This window comes from Crocuta crocuta, unplaced genomic scaffold (assembly GCF_008692635.1).
Source record: "Crocuta crocuta isolate KB4526 unplaced genomic scaffold, BGI_CrCroc_1.0 scaffold15, whole genome shotgun sequence".
NCBI classification, from domain to species: domain Eukaryota; kingdom Metazoa; phylum Chordata; class Mammalia; order Carnivora; family Hyaenidae; genus Crocuta; species Crocuta crocuta.
In genome coordinates, this window is record NW_027530508.1 from 2,270,254 (window position 1) to 2,291,617 (window position 21,364).

Below are 21,364 nucleotides of genomic sequence, written 5' to 3' on the forward strand. Positions count from 1 at the left end.
GGGTGCGTACCAGGCTCCCTGCAGTATTCGGGGTGTGGGACCCACGTACCTGACCTCAGGCGTGTGCGTCTCTGTCGCAGGCGCTGGTCGCCGCCCCGAATTCCGGGTCATGGAGGAACCTGTGTACCTCTGCCGTGGCGCACGCCGCCTCTCGAAGCCAGGTAAGGGCAAGTGCGGCTGCGGTCTGTCCACACTCCTGTCCCCTCGACCCCCTCTTCCGGGACCTGTGCCCCCACCCCAGCTCGAGCTCTGATGGGCCCGCTTGCAGGCTGAGGACATGAGGGTGGAGGGCGCCTTTCCCGTGACCATGCTGCCAGGAGACGGCGTGGGGCCTGAGCTGATGCACGCTGTCAAGGAGGTGTTCAAGGTGAGTGACGTAGGGGAATCAGCCAGCACAGACTATGGGGGTGGGCTGGAAAGGACCTACTCGATCGTGACCCAGAGATCTGGGGGACCTGTCCCTGAAGGCTGCCTCTGTCCCAGTGGAGTTCCAGGAGCATCACCTGAGCGAGGTGCAGAATATGGCATCCGAGGAGAAGCTGGAGCAGGTGTTGAGTTCCATGAAGGAGAACAAGGTGGCCATCATTGGTATGTGTGCCCCTGTGCTATTCCGCCCATGTACCGTTTAAAATCATGCGAGCAACATAAACTATCTGTAAAAAATAAAAAAAGAAAGTAAAGTTAGGAATATAAAAAAAAAATAAAATACAATCATGCGAGCAAATGTTCTTTAAGCTTCTTTCGGCGCATATGAACACAGTGAGTCCCCCAAACTCCCATCACTATTTTGTGGTGACCGTGTGCTTCTTCTGTTTGGGACCCAGGAGTTGAGAGATTATGTGAGCTGTCAATGCAGGAAGGTTTCAGGGGTTTGAAGTCTGTCAGGGGGCTATATTATGGGTCATCAAATCTTGTTAATTGTGCTTCTTGACTTCTAGCTGCCTCTTCTTCTGTCTTCCCCCCTGCTCCCTGCTGTAATCTCCTCGTTAGAGTTTTTTTTTGTTTTTTTGTTTTTTTTGGCTTCCAGTTCTGCCCCTACAATCCATGTTCTGCATCTGTTCTTTCTGGAAGACCAGCATAGCTTTGCCAGGTCCTACCTTAGCATAGGAGAGTGAGCTCTTCATAAGGTGACTTCACCTTTTCGGCCTTCATTTCCATAATATTTGCTCTGTGCTTTGGTCACACGGGACTGTTAGTTTCCAAATATGCGTCCTGTCCTGATTTATGTTGTTACGTCTGTCCAGAATGTTCTTCCTTTGATGCTACTTGTTAGAATAGTCCTCACTTAACCCTGCTATAGTTTCCTAGGGCTACTGTAGAAATTACTTCAGAGTTAATGGCTTAAACTAACAAATACGTTCTCTTGCGGTCCTGGAGGCCAGAATCCCAAAATTAAGGTGTTAGCCAGGCTTCCTGTGAAGGCTTAGGAGAGAATCATCCCTGGCCTCTTCCAGCTCTTGGTGGCTCTTGGTGTTTCCTTGGTGTTTCTTAGCTTGTAGTTGCATCACTGCAATTTCTGCCTCATTCTGCAAGTGGCCTTTCTCCCTCCGTGTATCTATTTCTCCTTCTTTTCCTGTGTAAGGACTTGACGCTGGATTTAGGGCCCACCCTAATTCAAGATGATTTCATCTCTAGATCCTTAATTATGTTTACAAACACCATTTTCCCAAATAAGGTCACATTTACAGGTTCTGGGGGTTAGGGCCTGGACGTATTTTGGGGTCCCTATTCAACCTACGACTCTACCCACTTAACCTAAGGTTTGGCTGGAGTGCTAGCTGTTTTAATACATGTCTTGATATTACTGTTCTGTGCTTCTGGGCACGACATTGATACCTCTCCCGTGGTATTTATCATGTCTTTCATATGATTTGTCTTCCCCAATGTATTGTTTTCCCTTTGAGGACAGGAACTGTGTATTGTATAGTATCTGATCCGTGGTCAGTATTCAGCAAGTATTGGTGGAAACAGTGTCAAATAGACCTGCAAGCATCAATTTTTTCTTTGTCTCCAGAGGCATTTAGGAGTCACTGATTTGGGAGTCTGGGTTGTATCATGTCACTGAGAGGATTGGACATGGATCTGGGTTCCCCTGGGCTTCGCCCGTGCCTGACCCCCCCCCCCCCTTTGTCTACACAGGAAAGATCCATACCCCGATGGAGTATAAGGGAGAACTAGCCTCCTACGATATGCGTCTGAGGTAGGTGGTGAGGGCCATGGGTCAGAGGGGTCCCGGGCCACCAGGCACAGTGCTGATGGCTCTGCCCCACCCTCAGGCGTAAGTTGGACTTGTTTGCCAATGTAGTCCATGTGAAATCGCTTCCTGGGTACAAGACTCGACACAACAATCTAGATCTCGTGATAATTCGAGAGCAGACGGAAGGGGAGTACAGCTCACTGGAACACGAGGTGAGGCCCTAGAAACTGGGGAGGGCAGGGGTGAAAGTGGGAGAGCGGTGTGGCTCCTTCCCTTCTTTTCAGGGTCACCTGGCTGTTCATCTTTTCTTATCCAGAGTGCGAGGGGTGTGATTGAGTGCTTGAAGATTGTCACCCGAACCAAATCTCAGAGGATCGCAAAGTTTGCCTTCGACTATGCCACGAAGAAGGGGCGGGGCAAGGTCACGGCTGTTCACAAGGCCAACATCATGTGAGGGACATGTCTTTGCTTGGGGCAGCAGCCCTGGGAAAGGTAGCCCCTTGCACTCTCTTGACTGAATCTGTTCCCTCTGGCCCACGGACAGGAAACTTGGAGATGGGTTGTTCCTGCAGTGCTGTGAGGAAGTTGCTGAACTGTACCCCAAAATCAAGTTTGAGACAATGATCATAGACAACTGCTGCATGCAGGTGATGTCCTCCCCATGCCTCTGCTCTCAGTGCCAGGGATGGGCGCAGAGCAGAACTTCTGCATGCCTGTATTTTGCCTCCTAGCTGGTGCAGAATCCTTACCAGTTCGATGTGCTGGTGATGCCCAATCTCTACGGGAACATTATTGACAATCTGGCTGCTGGCTTGGTTGGGGGAGCTGGTGTGGTCCCTGGCGAGAGCTATAGTGCAGAGTATGCAGTCTTTGAGACGGTAAGTGAGGTCACCTCTTCGGCTACTCTCTTCTGCATGCCTGGCTTCTGACTTCAGGTCCCCTGACAGCTACCCTCCAGTGCACCCCCTCCTCGGTGACCCTGGTGTGTTCCCCCCAACTCCCCAGCTCTCATATGCTGCTTCTCTGGGTCTCTGGCCTAAGCTCTCTTCCTTAATGCCCTTCCCTGACCTCAGCCTCTACATTACATCTGCTTCTAGTGACTCTGGTGTGCCCTCTGTCCCCAGGGCGCCCGGCACCCATTTGCCCAGGCAGTGGGCAGGAATATAGCCAACCCCACAGCCATGCTGCTGTCAGCGTCCAACATGCTGCGGCACCTCAAGTAGGTCTTGGTGGGTTGGGGCAGGAGGCTGGGTATATTAAGGGGTGAAGCACAGGTGGGGAAATCGGGGATGATGTGGGGAGAATCTCAGTTTCTTCCCATCTACATTGACAGTCTTGAGCATCACTCCAACATGATAGCAGACGCGGTGAAGAAGGTGATCAAAGTTGGCAAGGTGAGTTAGAAAGGCTGTGGGTGTCGGGGCCTCAGCAGTCCTCTGGGGAATCTGAACCGGGGCCTCCTTTCCCTCCAGGTCCCCAGAACATCTTCTGCTCTCTGATCTTCCCCTGGGGCTCTCAGGGCTATTCTTCACCTCCCTTCTCCTGGCTGTTTCATCCTCTGGGTCTCCTTTGCCTCTTGGTTACTGTCTGCTACTCCCTCTTTCCTGCTTCATCCGTGGGCCCTTATGGCCGCCTTAAAGCANCACCTGCCGCTGTCTGGGGGAGGGCGTGGGGGACAGAGGAGCAGAGGGAGACGGCGGCGGCAGGCAGGATGAGGCGCAGGTGTCTGCCTGGCCACACCTGCAAGCCCTTCCTCATCTGCATTCCCCTGCCTCTCTTCCTCCCAATTGGTCTGGTGTCCTCCAGGATTTGCATTTCCCATCTTCACTTCATGCTCAGCCTCCCTGCCATCCTGCTCAGGCTGCAGCATAGCTCTGAGAGTGGCTCTGGCCCAGACCGGAGCCCGTGAGCCCATGCTCTTCCAAGCCTGGCCACCTCCTTGCGATTCTGCTGCACTGCACCTTCTTTCTGGCCTTGTCATTCCTTCTCGGATCCCATTTCCATCACGTTGCCCTATCCCCCGCCTTCATGGGCTCTCTTCTCTTCTTCCCCACGGCTTTTGCCGGTGGTGGCTGTAGGTGCGGACTCGAGACATGGGCGGCTACAGCACCACAACCGACTTCATCAAGTCTGTCATCGGCCACCTGCACCCCCATGGGGGCTAAACCCCTTTATTCCCTCCAACCTCACAAGGACCATACTACCTACACCTCCCTTCAGTACAGTGGACCAGAGAAGAGCTCTTAAACCTTTAGACCATAATCATCTGGGCAGAGCCTAGGTTGTCCCGGGGCTGGCTTCCTTAGGGAACTGTGTATTAGGTTGGGGGGATGGGAGAGCCTAGGGATGGGGCCTCGGCCACAGGGATGATGACCCTTCTCCCCTACAGGTTCGAACTTCTGACATGGGTGGCTATGCCACCTGCCAAGACTTCACTGAGGCGGTCATTGGTGCTCTGCCTCTCCAATAGGTCCCATCCATACCCATACCCGTGTTAAGGTGGTCAATAAAACAAATATGTGGACTCCTGTGAATTTGTTTTTATTGGGATACAAGGGCTGGGTTGGGAAACGTCCTGTGGGTTACACCCTGCCAGGGAAACGTCCATTCTAATCTTCCTGGGAGAGCTTCTGGAGCTTTTTCTTTTTCTTGGAGCTGCTGCTCTTCCTGCCAGCGGCCTCCTCCGGTCCACTGCTGAGTGGCTCCTCCTTGGAAGAGAGTTTCCTCTTTTTCTTAGGGATGCTCTTATTTCCTGCCTCTTCGGCATCACTAACTGGTTCCTCTTTGGGGAAAGATTTCTTCCTCTTGGGAAGACTTCCACTGCCAGCTGTCTCTTCAAGATCACTACTAACCAGCTCCTCCTTGGAAAAAGATTTCTTTTTCTTGGGTTTGGAGACTGAGACCGATGGGTCTTCCATTCCATTCTCCTGAGGAATCTCCTGGGGCTTTTGCTTTTTCTTCTTCTTGGGTCTCTCACGGATCTCCTAAAGAGAAAAATGGGCATGAAACTACCACCCATTGTATGAACACGCACGCCGCTATGAAAATTCCAGCAACTAGTCAGGGCAGGGAAACTGGTGGAAATGATGTGAAAATTGCCCAGTGTTTCTGAGGACTTTTAACTGCAGGCAGACTGACCCCAAAGGGGGCTCCCACTTAGAGAGGCTGTGTCGCTATGTAAGCCCACGAAACAGCCTACAGAAAACCCCATGGTAGAACCACCATGCCACGTTCCACACGGGACCCTGAGAGACTACTTGACAAACTGGGCACTCCGTGAAAGCCCCGGGGAGGACCCTGACCTAGCATGTCGTGAAGACCTCCCTGCCCCAAGCCCCACTATGAAATGCTACCGCCTCCGGACACACGGCTGAGAACACGCAGAGCAGGAATTCACACTACCCCCGGTTGAGGACTCCTGGGAGGCAGCCGAGGACAGAACACTTGCCCAGGGACCGGGTGTGTTACAACCAGCTCTCTGGGCTCCTGAGCCAGTTCTCTCAGCACCTATCTCCTTCCTATAGAATCAAGAGGTAGTTTGAGATGTTTCAGGTTCTTCTTTTAGTCCAAAAGCCTGGACTCAAGACCATGGTTTGAGGCAGCACCTCCTGTTCTGCTGTCGAGGAGACCACACCCCGGGTTCTTCACCCCGGGCTGCGGGCCAGCCTGCCCACTGACCTCACACTCCTCCGGGGTGCTGCTGCTGTTTTCCGAGCACGCGAGGGCAAGGGCCGCCAGCCGTTTCTTCTCCTTCTTCAAGCGTTTCTTCTCCTGCTTCTCCAGCTTCCTAGCCATCTCGGCAGCCGCTTCCTCTGCCTAGCCAAAGAAAGGTGCTGAAAGGGCCCTGAAGACCGCAGGTGCTCTAGGCCTCCCTTCCGGCTTCACTGGATCAGGCTCATTAAATCAGTTTCTTTGCCTCCACTCCACAGTCAGGCCAAGCCAGTTCATCACCTCCAACAGCCGGCTCTGGGCCCCCCCACCACCCAGCAAAGCCCAAACTGACCTGAACCATCGCCTCCTTCATGACATCCAGATTCTTTCGTGGAATCTCTCCTGTCTCATAGAAGGACAGCCGCTCCTCAACTTGCTCCCGAAGCTTCTCCCCAAATACACTTGTGGGCACCTCTGGATGTGTGTGTGTGTATGTGTGTGGGTAAACAAAGCCTGTCAGCTCCTACAGGGCCAGCTACTCCCCCACCATTTTCCCCTCTACCCTCAGCTTCACTCAGACCCAAAGTATCAACACTCACTAGGTGAACTGCTGTTGACGAAAAATACTACCATCATCGTAGAAGCTGCTAGGTAGCCAGCCTCCCCTCCTCCCAGCCCTTTTTCCTCCAACCCCCCCACCCATACCAGAGAAGCAATCAATTCGTGAGGCAATACTGCATTTGTTTGCCAGGTATCGGGAGATGCGGCCTTTGTTCTTGGCAGCTGCTCGGCCAATGAAGGTAGAGTGGAAAATGAGTCCATATTTTGGGGTGTTACCCCTTGTCTTCAGAGCTCTGGGAGAAGAATATTTGGTGGGGAGTTTAAGATCAGAAATCTCCACCCTACCAGCCAAGGTGGCTCCTCCCCTCCTGTTCCCCCAGTCTCCAGAGCAAGCCTCTCAGGGGGAACTGGGCCTCTACACCCCACCCCACGCCAACCCACAGCTCCCGGAGATGAAGGCATCCAATGTCGCTGACCTGGAAATCTGGTCCCTTTGCTGGGCCCTGGGAATCACTCAGACACCAGGACTGGCCATCACCCCCATAGCAGAGGTCTGTATAGGTCAGGGAGCCCTGGTCAGCCATCACTGTGATCCCCAAACAAGCAGTGGGCACCGCAAGTGGCACCTGAGTGTGGGCAGGTGCCCTCACTGGTACCTGAACAGGGCCTTTTCTGCCCCAAGGATCTGCACTGTGGACGCTGGATACTTGGCCAGGTTGGTGAGGCTGCCAGCATGAGCAATGAGACGTGCACCTACCTGGAAAAGGATTCAAGGGATTAGAGAAGCTGGAATTGCCAATCTACCAATTGCATAATTCTGCTTCACCCCGTCAAGCGCAACTGGGGAAGAGAACGGCGTGTCAGGAAATGCAGCAGTATGGACTTATGCTGTAATAGCCCTTAACCCCATTTCGTGTTCCCCATGACGCACCGCTTCCCCAATTAGGGCCGATAGGCTGGGGGCTACTTGGCTCATCTTGGATCGCAGGTAAGTATGTAGGCTCTGGCGGTACTCTGACAAAGACACCACACGACTGGAGAAGCTCTCGATGTTTATCAAGTCGATGGCTGAGATGTCCATGCCTAAGGGACACCAAGAATGAACGTTAAGACCAGATATTCACAGCCCCAAACTTATTTTGGCCACCAGGCTATACTGACCCATGGAGGACCGCGAGGCATCCAGAATAGCCTTAGCCTTGGCTCCATCCATCGTCAGCTCTTCCAGCTTCTCCAGCTTCTCTTCACTCAGCTCCCTTCGGTTCCCAATGAACTGAGCAAGGCGGCAGTATGTGGCATTGTCATTGATGATCTTCACCAGCTCAGGAAAGTGATACCCATACCACTCCCTGCAAAGAGCCAGCCACAATCACTCCCCGCCCAGCTGCTAGGTCTCAAAGCTATGGGCTCAGCCCTCTCCATTTCTAGTCTCTGCCTGAAGAACAGGGAATGAGCCAGATTCAAAACCTCAACCCCATGTCCCCCCATTCACAATACAGACCAGGCAAAGTACCTGGGCTGGGGTGTATATGGGTGGATTTACTCTGCCTCCTCTTTCTGTACAGTCAGTGTAAGAACACAGCCTGTGGTAAGCACCAGGAGGCTCGGCCCCACCCCATGTGGCTCTACCCGCAGGAGCCAGTCCTGGCGCCACCATTCAAAATTAGTTAAGCTACAGGCCCAAGACCCCATCCTCCGGGGCTGCTCGGGCTCTTTACCTGACGCGCATGGAGAAGGTGTTGATGTCCTTATCTAACTGATCCAGGAGACTAATGGACTGGATAATCATATTGTCCACCCGGTTCACATTAAACTTCACTTTGGCACGGGAGTAGCTGTGCCCCAGCCCCAGCTGGGCTTTACAAGCAGACAGGTCTGTCAGACCCTTCACCAGGTTGTGGAAGTGCAGACGAACCCCTAGTGGAGGGCGAGGCTGTGAGCAAGGGAAGGCACTAACCAGCTCCTGACCCTGCGCGCGCTAGCCAAGCAGGAGGGCTTCCCAGAAGCAACCCTGAGCAGCCTGTGAAGCTTCCAGAGCCCCCCTCCGAGGCTACGGTTAACAGCAGGCCCACCTCTCAGGATCTCCGCTATCACGCCTCCAGTCTGGCAGTTGTACCCCAACTCCTCTTGTATAGCAGCACCGATCTTGGGGTCCCCAACCCCCAAGAGCACTTTCTTCTTTTTGGACGGCAGGTGTGTCTCCAAGAGCAGGCGGAGGTCCTCATGAACAACACCTCAGGGCAAAGAATGGAGAGCTTCCACTAACAGGCTGCAGAATGCTTAAATCAGAGCGGAACCTGTGCCCCTAAATGCGGATTAAGTGACAGACTAATCCTATATCGGTCCCACAGGGCATGCTGGGATGGCATGCCTAGATCCTTCCTCGCTTCAGGCTTTGCTCAGAGACATGGAGACATCAGTGACTGCACTCAGGGGATTGACAGATTCAAGTCATCACTGCAAAGCCTGCATCAACCATGGAAGAATAGGACTCAGGTCCAATCGCAAGGCTGTGAAATAGATCACTGAAACCTTGAACATACCCTAAGACCCTATGGAAAGGAGTCAGTGCCTGAATTGCCTTCTGGAATAACGTTCTTTTTCTTGGCTCTTCTGCATCAAAACGGCCTTTTCCACTCACTTCCAATTACCAGAGAACCCCTTTGACCATTACACCATGCCTCCCTCCCAGATTTCACTTAGGAATCATTTATCCCTATAAGGCCCACAAAGAAGTAACACCGAGGTATCTATCCTCCTAATACTTGGTGGTGGCCGACTCACCTTCAGACACAGCGTTGGCATTTTCCAAGGCAACCTGGGACGAGGCGAAGGGACAAAAGGCCACGAGACGAACGATATTGTGGAACTTGCCCAGGTTGAGCACGCACTCTTCCACCTTGGGGAAGAAACACGATGAACGGCTTCCTTCCCTTGCTCTTGCCTAGTCTAGGGCGCAGTAAAGCAGCGGTTCTCAGCCCTGGACGCATGTTAAGAACCAAGCGAACGCTTTGAAAACGAGCCGAGGACAGGCCCTAAATCCTGGTCGTCTCCACCGCACAGGGTGGAATACGGGGTGGGGGGCTTATTTGGAAGTGCTGCCAACGCGACGCTAATTACGAACGCAGGTAAGGACCNGCCCCCCGCCCCGGCCCGGACTCCCGCCCGAACTTAGGCCCAAACCTCGGCCTTCGCCTCACCCGCACCCGCTACCACTCCTCACCATGGCGCCTGCTCCTGGCCCGGCTCGCAATGCGGCGAGTGGGCTCCGGCGCGCGGAACCAGGCTCCGGAGGCCACGCCTCCGCGCCGCCGGCCAATCAGAGGCCGGGGACGATACCTTTGCGGGCCCTCGGAGGGGTGCACCGCGGTGGTATCGCCCGGAGGGCGGGAGGGGGAGCGCGGGCGCGCCGGCTGCCTTCCGGCCTCTGCGGCTGCGCGGGCCGGCGCGGTTGCTGGGGACGCGCGGGAAGTGGCCGGGCCTGCAGGCCGCAGAGCGCTAGCGAAGGCGCTTTCCCAGATGGTATTCCGACCACGGGTCTTCATCATAGGAATTGTGGATGGCAGAGCTCGGCCACGGCCGGGCGGGGGATCCCGTGCGGGCCACGGCGGCTATCCCCACGCGGAAACTGCTGGCAGAGCCCGCTTTCCGCAGCGCGGGTGATCCCCGGGCCCCTCCCTGCTCCCCACGCCTCCCGGGACCCCTTCGTCCCCGCTTCCCACTCGCGGACCGCCCTGCGCCCGCGGATGGCAGCGGGGCCTGGGGCGCGATGGCGCAGACCCCGAGGAAACAGCTTCTCGTGGTCCGCTTCAAGCTTTTCGGTTGTGTTTTGTTTGTTACATTAAAAAAAAAATGAGGCTGGCGGGCGATACAGGAGAAAAGAACGACGATCTCACCTGTACGTTGGTTGGTTCCTGGTTCCCCTACAGAAGCAGAACCAGTTCCTTTTGGTCAGGCCACGTGTTGCTCGCCTGCTTGAACGTCCAGTTCCAAGTGAATGGGAGCTGCTTCCGTTCCCTTTACGAAGGGGTTTTGGGCAATCCGGACACTATTTTGAAATTGCCTTTGCTTTAATAATTAATATTAGAGTTTTTTTTTAAGTTTATTTATTTCTAGGAGACAGAGAGACAGCGTGAGCAGGGGAGGGTCAGAAGAGAGGGAGTCACAGACTGAAACAGGCTCCAGGCTCTGAGCTGGCAGTCAGCACAGAGCCCGACGCGGGGCTCGAACCCACGAACCGCGAGATCATGACCTAAGCGAAAGTCGGACGCTTAACCGACTAAGCCACCCAGGCACCCCATAGAGTTTTAAACCCCAAACCTGGTTATCCTAAAGTGGTATATATGCTGGCAAGTTAAAATCATTTTAATGGGATTCTTATTCCATATATTCCCATAACTAAAGCACATTTATAAATTTGACATATTTTCTTCTGAGGCAGTTCAGTTACCTGGTAAACAAATCCAAGTACTGAGCTCACTCTTAAAACTTAAAAATATGGGGAATCTTAAAATCTCATAATCTCCGTATTGCTTAAAATGTGATTGAATCCTGTCCCATATATTCCTATACAGTCATGAATCTAAGTCAGTTACTCTTTCACATTAAAAAAAATTAGAGAGCGTGAGTAGGGGAGAGGGGCAGAGGGAGAGAGAGAGAATCTTAAGCAAGCTCCACACTCAGCTGAGAGCCTGAGGCAGGGCTTGATCCCACAACCCTGGATTGACCCTGGATGGTGACCTGAGCTAGAATCCAGAGTCAGATGCTCACCCCCACTCTTTCACATTTTAAAGTGGAATTGCAAAATTAATCTGTTGCATACATCAGTATGTTAAATTCTCTTAAATTATAAATACCAAGTTAAGTAGATGATTCCAAAATGTAATAGAAAATGTTAATGCTGTGACTGACTTTTTTCATTATTTCTGAACTTAATCCTAAATATTCTTGGGGTTACAGGTGCTTATCTCCTAGAGTAGGGTTTGCCAAAGGTAAAGTCAGAATGCATTAATGGACAGAGCNCAGAATTAATTTAGACATTATTGGCTGGCATTAAAAGAATAGGATGTGGGGTGCCTGGATGGCTGTTGGTTAAGCATCTGACTCTTGATTTTGGCTCAGGTCAGGATCTCATGGTTCATAGGATCGAGCCCCACATTGGGCCCTGTGCTGATAGCACAGAGCCTGCTTAGAATTCTCTCTCTCTCTCTCTCTCTGCCTCTCCCTTCCTTGTGCACACACTCTCTCTCTTCTCAAAGTAAATAAATAAACTTAATTAAAAAAGGATGNCATAGGATCGAGCCCCACATTGGGCCCTGTGCTGATAGCACAGAGCCTGCTTAGAATTCTCTCTCTCTCTCTCTCTCTGCCCCTCCCTTCCTTGTGCACACACTCTCTCTTCTCAAAGTAAATAAATAAACTTAATTAAAAAAGGATGAAAGAGAATAGGACATAATAGTACGTCACATAGAGTATTGATTTGTAAAACATTTGCTTCAGCTAAATATACATGTAAAGATGTATGTATGTAAAATACACATGTACGTATGCAAATTTACATATCATAAAATTTATACATTGTGTGCATATATACATTAATGTACATTTCTGTGGATTAAATTCAAGAAGGCTGAGAGTCACAGAGCTGACAGCTAACCACAGATTTGAGCTGTCTGGTTATAAAGGGACTGTGTGAGAGCACTTTGCTAACTTCCAGAAATGGCGTAAGAGAACAGTACTTCCACTGGGGAGATACTCATGATTAGATGGGATGTGGTGTAAATGCTAAAAGTATTCTTTTGGCTTCCTCACTTCCACCCCTTTGCTTTTTAAGTTAAAAAAATTTTTTTTAACTTTTATTTAATTTTGAGACAGAGAGGGAGACACAGAATCTGAGCCGGCTCCAAACTCTCTGGACAAAGCCCGATGTAAGGCTTGAACTCACAAACCGCAAGATCATTGCCTGAGCTGAAGTCAGACACGACCGACTGAGCCACCCAGGTGCCCCTGCTTTTTAATTTTTTTAATGTTTTATTTATTTTTGAGAGAGAGAGTGCGAGCAGGGGAGGGGCAGAGAGAGAGGGGGACAGAGGATCCGAAGCGGGCTCAGCCCTGACAACAGCGAGCCCTGTGCAGGGCTCGAACTCACAAACCATGAGATCATACTGGAGCTGAAGCTGAGACACTCAACTAACTGAGCCAGCCGGGTGCCCCTCACCTCCATCTCTTTAAGCTATCTCATTGATCCACCATGATCCTGACTTCAGTGGGCATCTCTGCATTGTGTGGTATTAAAGACCATGTCTTCCTTCCCTTTGGGCTCGGTACATTCCTACCTAGGTTCAGTTCTTTGCCACCAAAGTAGCAAAGCTTTTGGCTTCCCCTTCGCTAAGCCACCTTCCTCTCCACTGCCAGGATGATCTTCCTAAGGCTGAGTATCCAATCATGTTCTGTTTGTTGGTGCTCATAGCGTGAAGTAAAAGGAAGATTAAGGGCTTGGCAGCTCAGGATCACCTTGTAGTAGCTAGTCTCGCCAGTGATCCATGCCTCCTGGCATTAGGTCCTTGTGTCGTCCCCCCTCAAGGAACCAGGCTGGGTCTGCGATTCATTCATTTTAGCCAATAGTATGTGGTAGCACTGATTCTGTGCCAGTCCGAAGCCTCAGCCTTTTGCGCTCTTGGGAGCCTTGAGCTGCCTAATGAGAAATTCAGCTACTCTGCTGGAGAGACCTTGCAGAGAAGGAAAGGCCCTGAGACTTCATGGACACGTTCAGCTTTCTCAGCAGCTCAAATGAGCCCAGCCTTCTAGCTGCCCCTGTGCGTTCAGGCCCGAGCCACCACCTGACTGCGGCCACACTAGCAACCCCAAACAAGGCCAGCAGCAGAATCATGTGTTGAGTCCCGTCTACCCACGGAATTGTGAGAAATAACATATCATGGTTTTAAGCCACTAAATTTTGGGATGATTCGCTAAGCAGCCATAACCACAAATCAGCCCTCAAGCGTGAGTTCAGACCTCCGTTCCACTTCTTACAGTGTGACCCTGAGTTAATCACCTCACCTTCCTGAGATTTCATTTCTTCGCACAATGAAGATGGAGGATCCATTTATCCCCTCAACAAACATGGTCTTGAACATCTCCCGTAAGGCAGGTGTGATACAGGTGTGGTGCCTGGTATGCAGTAAGAGCTCAACGAATAGTAGTGGTCTTTCATCTTCTTCTTCTGTCCCTTTGGCATACACAGCACAATGACATTTCTTTGCACGTATTCTCAGCTGAGTCCCACTTGTCCCATCGCTTCCCATAGAATCTACTGAAACGTCATTGTTTAATACCCCCCGCTGCCATAATTGAATTCTATCACTTGAGCCATTAACTTACACGTGTAGACAGATCATCTCTAATGCAGTTGAGTTTCACATGATAAACCAGTTACACATTCCATTTGTCAACTGCCAGTTGTAGTAGATAGATGCACAGTGCCGTCACCCTCATTAGGTGGTGTTGGGACCTGGGAAATATGTCAGCTTTCCAATTATCGGTGTCTCATTTGGCTCATTAATTTAAACTTTTCTTTTTGATTATGCATTCCCCTCAAAGTACTGCTTTCACTGTAGCCTACAAATTTTGGTGTGCAATGTTTTCATTGCAATGCAATTCCAAATGTTTTCTAGTTTCTGCTGTGAATGCTGTTATGAGACACACGTTATTTGGATTGGTGATAAAGGTTGATGTCCTCCCTGCTCCCTGTGGCTGCTTTCTAAATGTCATTTCCTCCTCTTTTTCTTTGAAAAGCCTTGGCTGCCCGTCACTGCCTGGTAGCATCTGATTTTGCACTGTGAAGGATATTGCTTACTTTTTGGATCAGGAGGCAAGATGCTACTGAAAAAATTGGAGGTTCCGTAAGCTGATGAGCTTCTTAACATCAGATTTACTCCCCTGATTGTATCACGTCAGCTCAGTCTTGTAGATACTGGTGTGGTCCTGACAGCTGACTTCATTATATGTGCATTAGGCCCAGGGCATCCCCTCCTTCCCTCCTTCCCTCCTTCCATCTTCAGTACAGAGCCCAACACGGAGCTTGAACTCATGACCTGGAGATCAAGACCTAAGCTGAGATCAAGAGTCAGATGCTTAACTAACTGAGCCACCCAGGCGCCCTATATTAGGCCCAGGTGACTCCTCTTTTAGTCTGCAGACACCTTACACACATGAAGATGGAGTGGTGGCAAGGGGTTGGGGGAGGGAGCAGAGAAATCAGTCCAAAGCTACATCCATTCATCTTCTCAGAACCCAAACTAAACAACTGAATTCAGCTAGTCTTTTTTTTGGGCCCCTGAGAATATAGGTAGGTTTCAAACCAGCAGGCAACTTGGACACTGTATGATCCAGCATCTTTTTACCAAGGAGGAATGAGGATGTTCAGGGGTCGGGATGAGGAATCTGGGTAATCAAGAAACTATAGTATCAGTTAATTCTTCTACTCATTGGAAAAAAAGGTTTTGGGGGCACCTGGGTAGCTCAGTTGGTTGAGCATTTGTCTCTTGGTTTTGGCTCAGGTCATGATCCCAAGGTTGTGGAATCGAGCCCTGAGTCAGGCTCCATGCTGAGCATGGAGCCCGCTTGGGATTCTTTCTCTCTCTCTGCCCCTCTCCCCTGCTCACTCACTCTCTCTTAAAAAAAAAAAAAAACTGGGAAAAAGGGTTTTTTTTGCCTATAGCATGCCAGGTATCGTTCTAGGTGCTGAGGATACACTAGTAAACCAAGTCACTGCCATAGCCGAGTTTACATTCTAGGAAGAGATAAAATATCAAGTAAGGGGGCACCTGGGTGGCTCAGTTGGTTAAGCGTCCGACTTCGGCTCAGGTAACGATCTCATGGTTTGTGGGTTCGAACCCCGCGTTGGGCTCTGTGCTGACTGCCAGCTCAGAGCCTGGAGCCTGTTGCAGATTCTGTGTTTCCCTCCCTCTCTGGCCCTCCCCTGCTCTCTCTCTCTCTCTCTCTCTCTCTCAGAAATAAATAAAACGTTAAAAAAATATCAAGTAAGTATGTAGTGCATCAGGTGCTGGTAAGTGTTAGGGAAGGTTGTGTTGTTTGACCCAGGCCCTCAGTGAAGAGGTGGCATCGAGCAGAGATCATGAGCAAGGGAGTCAGCAATGCAGAAACCCAGGACAGTAATACACCCAATGATGATACTAACTTCTGACCGCTGACTTCAGAGACTTTACAATCCCAGGAGACTAACATCATCAAGTGCTTAAGTGCAGTAGAGTGGGAGGCTGACCAGAAGACAACTTCCTAGGGAAGTTCCCGGGGAAGACTTCACAGCTAGAAGGGGTTTTAGGTAGTTACAGAAGCATGTGTGGGTCAGAGATGGAGGGGGCGCCTGGGTGGCTCAGTCGGTAGGTTAAGCTTCTGACTTCAGCTCAGGTCATGATCTCACAGCTCGTGGGCTGGAGTCCTGCATTGGGCTCTGTGCTGACAGCTCAGAGCCTGGAGCCTGCTTCAGATTCTGTGTGTGTCTCTCTCTGCCCCTTCCCCACTCACGCTCTGTGTGTGTGTCTCTCTCTCAAAAATAAATAAACATTAAAAAAAAATGTTTAAGAAAGAAAAGAGCTATAGGATGGAACAAGAGTGGAAGCAAAAGCCAGCAACAAGGGAAGAAACTGCTAGAAATGTAAGATTCATCCTGGTCAGTAGTTGGACAAAGGACTGAAGTATCTAGTATGGAAGATCTAGAACGTAAGAAGCCTTGGATGAAAGCTAGGATAAGTGGCTTGGATCAGATAAGACTCTTATTCTCCATCAAGCAAAGTTTGATTGGCAGTTACTTTGGAGGTGATATGCAAGACTGATTTTCCAAAATGTTCCAGCTGAGAAAATGTCCCGCACGGGCAGCAGGCCTGCAGGGAAGTTGCTGTTTTTCCAGGCATGTTCCAGGTTCAATCTTTTGTTTTCTTTTTTACGTTTATTTATTTTTGAGAGAGAGTGAGAACAAGCGGGGGAGGGGCAGAGAGAGAGGAAGACACAGAATCCCAAGCAGGCTCCAGGCTCCAACCACAGTGTCCAACGCGGGGCTCAAACCCACAAAGCATGAGACCATAACCTGAGCTGAAGTCGGACGCTTAACCGACTGAGCCTTCCCCTTTCCCCCCGCCCCGGCACCCCAGGTTCAAGCTTTAAAGCCATGTGGCACCTGGAGCCTTTTCTTTCTCCTTGTAGATAGAACTGTCCATTCACTGGGAAGAATCATACTCTGTAGCATCTATTCCTCTTTTATTTAGCCCAGGCTGTGGCTCACTGTGTCATTTTGACTTAAATTAACTCAGAGTTTTCACTCCTGTCGACACTGATGGGAACCTATGGAAATGGAATATGCTTTTTTTTAATGTTTTATTTATTTCTAGGAGAGAGAGAGAGAGAGAGAGAGACAGCGTGAGCAGGGGAAGGTCAGAGAGAGAGGGAGTCACAGATTGAAACAGGCTCCAGGCTCTGAGCTGGCAGTCAGCACAGAGGCCGACACGGGGCTCGAACCCACGAACCGCGAGATCATGACCTAAGCGAAAGGCGCCCCTGGAATATGCTTTTTAAATTCCAGCGGGTAGGAAGAACTTCGGGAAAGGAAATTGCATGAAACAACCACAAGATGGCGGCACTCTGCACTCATTTCTAGAATGGAAATCCTCACACTGAATTTGAAAGACTTCCAGGAATTCCTTGGCCCTTTTCTCAAATGTGGAAAGAACTCCTGCAACAGTCTTTGGTAATGAGTTACACATATGAACAATATTTATTTCCACAGTCACAGAAGAATGAAAAGCATCCAAGGAAGATCATCAAATTCAGTGTTTTTTATCTTTTTGGGTGCAGGATAAATGTTTTGTTCAGCTAGTGCTGTTTGTGTTTATAATCTGAGCCCCAGGATGTTTGATCTTAATTTTTTTTTAATGTTTTTAAAAAATTTTTTTTTATTTTTGAGAAACAGAAAGAGCACGCACGAGTGGGGGAGGGACAGAGAGTGAATGGGAGGCGCAGAATCTGAAGCAGGCTCCAGGCTTTGAGCTGTCAGCACAGAGCCTGGCTTGGGGCTTGAAATTTCAAACTGCAGGATCATGACCTGAGCCCAGGTCGAAGCTTAATCGACTGCTCCGCCCACACACCCCTCCAGGATGTTTGATCTCATCCATGCCCGTGATCATATGTTGTTTCTGAGCCTGTAGCACAGTGCTTGACTTGCATGTGTCTTATACATGTCAACTTGCAGCATCTTCCTAAAATTTGGAGGTTAGATTTCTATGGCTCATTTCACAGGCATGGTTCAGTGATAGAGACGTCTGTATGCTCTGTGTACCTCATCTGCCCTATTATCTTGAGCCTTTCTTCACATTTTCTAAAACGAACACTGCATCAAAGACTACATTATCTGGCACAGTGCTGCAGAGAGCTGTCTCTAACAGCAATCCTCAGCACTCAAAAGCAAGCTTAACTTACAAAATTGGATGGCCCTCACTTGGTGACTTTGCCCTTGAAGATTATATTTCAGTTTGGTTCCCTAGGAACAAAAAGGGATAAACCCTACTGAGTCTATCCTTAGGCTTTAAAGGTATCTCTTAGAAACAGCATGCGGGATTATAAAATATTCATCTGATAATCTCTGGCTTCTATCTGCAGGGCTTAGTCCATTTGCATTTGTTCTGATTCCCGATATGTTCTGTTTCCATCATCTTACACGCTTTCTGTTCGTTACGTTGTTCATCGTTGCTTGCCTTTCTTGCCCCCCTCTTTCTTGGCGGTACTATGAACCTAAGATCTCTTTATTTTTTTATTTTATTTTTTTAAATTTTTTTTATTTTTATTTTTTAACGTTTTATTTATTTCTAGGAGAGAGAGAGAGAGAGAGAGAGAGAGAGNAAATTAAACTTTTCCATTGGAGGTTTTTGGGACGCCCAATTGGTGTGGGGATTTAGGTCCCCTGTGGTGTGAGGGTTGCCTCGTGGATATAAATTCTCAGGGGAGACTTTTTCCTCCTCCACTTTCTGGCCAAGGTCAACAAAGGACAAATGTCCCTTCCTGCAATGCGGGGTTATTTCTTATTATCGCTTATAGGAACCTGGGTGTCCCAGTTTTGGGTGGGCCTCTACAGAGACTGACTGAAGGGAGTTTTCTTTTTTTTTTTAATTTTTTTTTTTTAATGTTTTATTTATTTCTAGGGGAGAGAGAGAGACAGCGTGAGCAGGGGAGGGTCAGAGAGAGAGGGAGTCACAGACTGAAACAGGCTCCAGGCTCTGAGCTGGCAGTCAGCACAGAGCCTGACGCGGGGCTCGAACCCACGAACCGCGAGATCATGACCTAAGCGAAAGTCGGACGCTTAACCGACTAAGCCACCCAGGTGCCCCTGAAGGGAGTTTTCTGCATTGAGGGTCACCAGCAGAGTGGGTGCTCTTGCTACCTGGCTCCCCTTACTTATTGGTCCCCAGTTTCCGTGAGTGTACAAGTCATGGGCAGATCAGGTGTCTCCCTTGACCTTCACCAAAGACGTGTCCTGGTTTATGTGAGTCTGTGTACAATGAAGTTTTTTATGGACATTGAGTGTGATTATTGGAAATGAAAGGATCTGACCGCAGACATAGCCTCTGACAGATAAAACCCAGTGTCCATTTCATTGTCCCCCAATAAGAAGTGCCCAAACTAGGGGTATCATCAGTAAGACACCAGTTGTAGTTCTCTGGATAAATTGTTAAACCGACTTTCGATTTCGAATCATTCTTAGGTGAGCTGAGGAAAGAAAGACAGAGAGGGGGACAGAAGGAGGGAGGGAGTAAAGGAGAGAGAGCGATCTTCACATCTGGCGGGCTCCTGGCTAGGCTGAAAGGCTAAGTGTTAAGACGACATAAACTGGCAGGTTAAACCCAAGAGTGCAGAGACGATGGGACCGGTTTTGTAATAACATGTCCCCACTGTAAAGCCACACCATAGAATACCCTCCCTCTCTTACACATTCCTTCTTCCTCTGGCTCTCTCCCTGCTTGGTGGAAGTCTCTTGTCGCTGGAGCGTCCCGGGAACCACCTTAACTAATTCTCTGATGGACACCTCTTGAAAAAACGTTAGAGTTTGATAGAAGTCTGGCAACTATTTGAATGAGGAAGTCCCCTTTTAAAACATGTTCAAAAATCCTTAGATACTTCCCTTCAAGAGATGGCGCCTAACCTCCTTCCCTTGAGCGTGAGCTAGACTTAGTGGCTGCGCTCTAACGAAGAGGAAGTGGTAGGATTGATGGTGTACCTTCTGAGATTAGGTGATGAAAGGCATGGGGCTTCCCTCTTATTCTCTTCGGATCACTCGCTGGAGTGGGGGGACTAGCTGCTGTGTTGTAAGGACACCCCAGTAGCTCTCTGGCAAGATCCACATGGGGACGAATCAAAGTCTCCGGTTAGTAGCCAGCAAGGAGTGAAGATTCCCGCCAACAGCCATGTGTGTGAACCATCTTGAGGACAGATCCTCCGGTCCCAGTCGAATCTTCCGGTGCCTGTAGCCCAGCCTGAGATCGTGAGCGATCCCCAGAACCAGAACTGCCCAGCAAGGCCATCCCCAAACTGTTGACCCACAGAAACTGTGTGAGATGCTAAGTGTTTATTTCTTTAAGTTCCTAGGTGTGGGGGATGATCTGTTATGCAGAAACAGACCACACGAACGTTCCCTCACATAAAATTATGCCTCATCAGAACAGGATAATGTGTTTGCGGGGTGCCTGGGGGGCTCATTCGGTTGAGTGTCCCACTTCGGCTCAGGTCATGATCTCCCGGTTGGTGAGTTCAAGCCCCGAATTGGACTCACTGCTGTTGGCAAAGAGCCTGTTTTGGATCCTCTGCCCCTCTCTCTACCCCTTCCCCGTTTGCAAGCTCTCTCTCAAAAATGAGTAAATCTTAAAAAAAAAAGGACAACGTGTTTGTGTTTATAGTGGGTGCTTAGGCATCTTGGTGGCCACTGGCAACCTGACAGGGGTCACTACAGGGCTGATGACTCAGGCCCCTCTTGGTCCCCTCCTGTAGGGCTGGCATTATGTAGGCAGGCAACTCTGAAGGTCAGGTGTCTGACCCCAGTCCTGCGTGGTTGGGTTAGGTAGCCTGGATTCCCATGTCAAGGTGACTGGTAGGTATAAGCTCAGGGCCGAACTGTGTCCTCCAAGAAGAAGGCATATGACACACAAGAGTTTTGGATTGAGGGTTGGGCCTGAGTTCCACAGACATGAGGCAGCTGAAACATCTTCATTGCAGGCAGGGGGCGGGGGGGGGGGGGGGTGAANTGGGTTGGGAAGGGGAAGGAATTGGGAGGGGACCTGGGACTTATTTTAATTGATTGCTTGTGAAATCTCTGTAAGAGCTCCGTGTCCCCCCGAGGACTCCGCCTGACTTCCAGGGTGCGGGGGCTTCTCCTGAGAACCTCTGGGGCCATGTTGGAGGGGCGGGGGAGAGGACTCCCACTAGAGCACTCAGAGATGGGGCAGGGGAGGATTCTGAAGCTCTAGGACTCACTGGCGGCTGGGAACACGGGGAGAGGAGGAGCGGAAACCACCTGCAAGATGCCTGTGCTGTCAGTGTCCTGGGCTGTGACTTTGTCCTGGTCGGCAAGGCCTTCTCAGTGGCCTGGCCTCCCTGGCTTGTGCCCCTGAGGAGATATTCTGCAGATATTCTGTGCTGCTAGCTGAACACAGAAGCGCCAGACGAGACTCTGCACTGCATCCTTTGCAAAACTCCTCAGAGAAACCATCTTCAACATTCCCTAGACAAGACGCCAACTATCAAATTCTTTTTAGAATCTGATGCCTGAGAAGGATTCTCTGCCCTGGGCAATCTAAGTCGTCTTCGGTTAGAAGAAGCACTTGCTTGTAGTACTGCTGCTGGAAGGCTCCGATGCATTTTTGCTGCTTAATGGCCTCAGCTCGCCTCAGGCTGGGT

At 50.2% G+C, this 21,364-nt stretch overlaps 2 protein-coding genes and 5 non-coding genes across 8 annotated transcripts in view; 1 reads left to right on the forward strand and 6 right to left on the reverse strand.

Moving 5' to 3' along the window:
• The window catches only part of IDH3B (isocitrate dehydrogenase (NAD(+)) 3 non-catalytic subunit beta), a 4,861-nt gene extending 140 nt beyond the window's left edge, over nt 1-4,721 (forward strand). Inside the window, exons 2-12 of one of the 2 annotated variants that reach the window (XM_077766984.1) lie at nt 81-161; nt 269-367; nt 468-588; nt 2,140-2,200; nt 2,277-2,409; nt 2,514-2,647; nt 2,742-2,844; nt 2,929-3,075; nt 3,322-3,416; nt 3,531-3,591; nt 4,276-4,721. In XM_077766984.1, the coding sequence (XP_077623110.1) occupies nt 81-161; nt 269-367; nt 468-588; nt 2,140-2,200; nt 2,277-2,409; nt 2,514-2,647; nt 2,742-2,844; nt 2,929-3,075; nt 3,322-3,416; nt 3,531-3,591; nt 4,276-4,362 (1,122 nt within the window). In that variant the 3' untranslated portion in view covers nt 4,363-4,721. The remainder of the gene's footprint in view (nt 1-80; nt 162-268; nt 368-467; nt 589-2,139; nt 2,201-2,276; nt 2,410-2,513; nt 2,648-2,741; nt 2,845-2,928; nt 3,076-3,321; nt 3,417-3,530; nt 3,592-4,275) is intronic. The other variant, XM_077766985.1, reaches the window with a different exon arrangement.
• NOP56 (NOP56 ribonucleoprotein) lies at nt 4,718-12,632 on the reverse strand. The gene is made up of 13 exons (XM_077767049.1): nt 12,627-12,632; nt 9,942-10,168; nt 9,749-9,890; nt 9,194-9,353; nt 8,482-8,643; nt 8,128-8,326; nt 7,571-7,758; nt 7,341-7,492; nt 7,066-7,166; nt 6,554-6,702; nt 6,201-6,322; nt 5,876-6,013; nt 4,718-5,181 (listed from the first exon to the last, which is right to left on the reverse strand). Exons 1-13 carry the CDS (start codon nt 12,630-12,632, stop codon nt 4,807-4,809), a joined length of 2,121 nt encoding a protein of 706 aa, XP_077623175.1. The 3' UTR covers nt 4,718-4,806.
• LOC144233965 (small nucleolar RNA SNORD57) lies at nt 6,084-6,153 on the reverse strand. Its single transcript, XR_013335815.1, has one exon. It is a non-coding gene; the product is annotated as a small nucleolar RNA SNORD57 (small nucleolar RNA).
• LOC144233966 (small nucleolar RNA SNORD56) lies at nt 6,419-6,489 on the reverse strand. Its single transcript, XR_013335816.1, has one exon. It is a non-coding gene; the product is annotated as a small nucleolar RNA SNORD56 (small nucleolar RNA).
• LOC144233960 (small nucleolar RNA SNORD86) lies at nt 6,918-7,003 on the reverse strand. The gene has a single exon (XR_013335810.1). It is a non-coding gene; the product is annotated as a small nucleolar RNA SNORD86 (small nucleolar RNA).
• Nucleotides 7,884-8,014, reverse strand: LOC144233959 (small nucleolar RNA SNORA51). The gene has a single exon (XR_013335809.1). It is a non-coding gene; the product is annotated as a small nucleolar RNA SNORA51 (small nucleolar RNA).
• LOC144233961 (small nucleolar RNA SNORD110) lies at nt 8,805-8,872 on the reverse strand. The gene has a single exon (XR_013335811.1). It is a non-coding gene; the product is annotated as a small nucleolar RNA SNORD110 (small nucleolar RNA).
• Nucleotides 12,633-21,364: the final 8,732 nt, after the last annotated feature.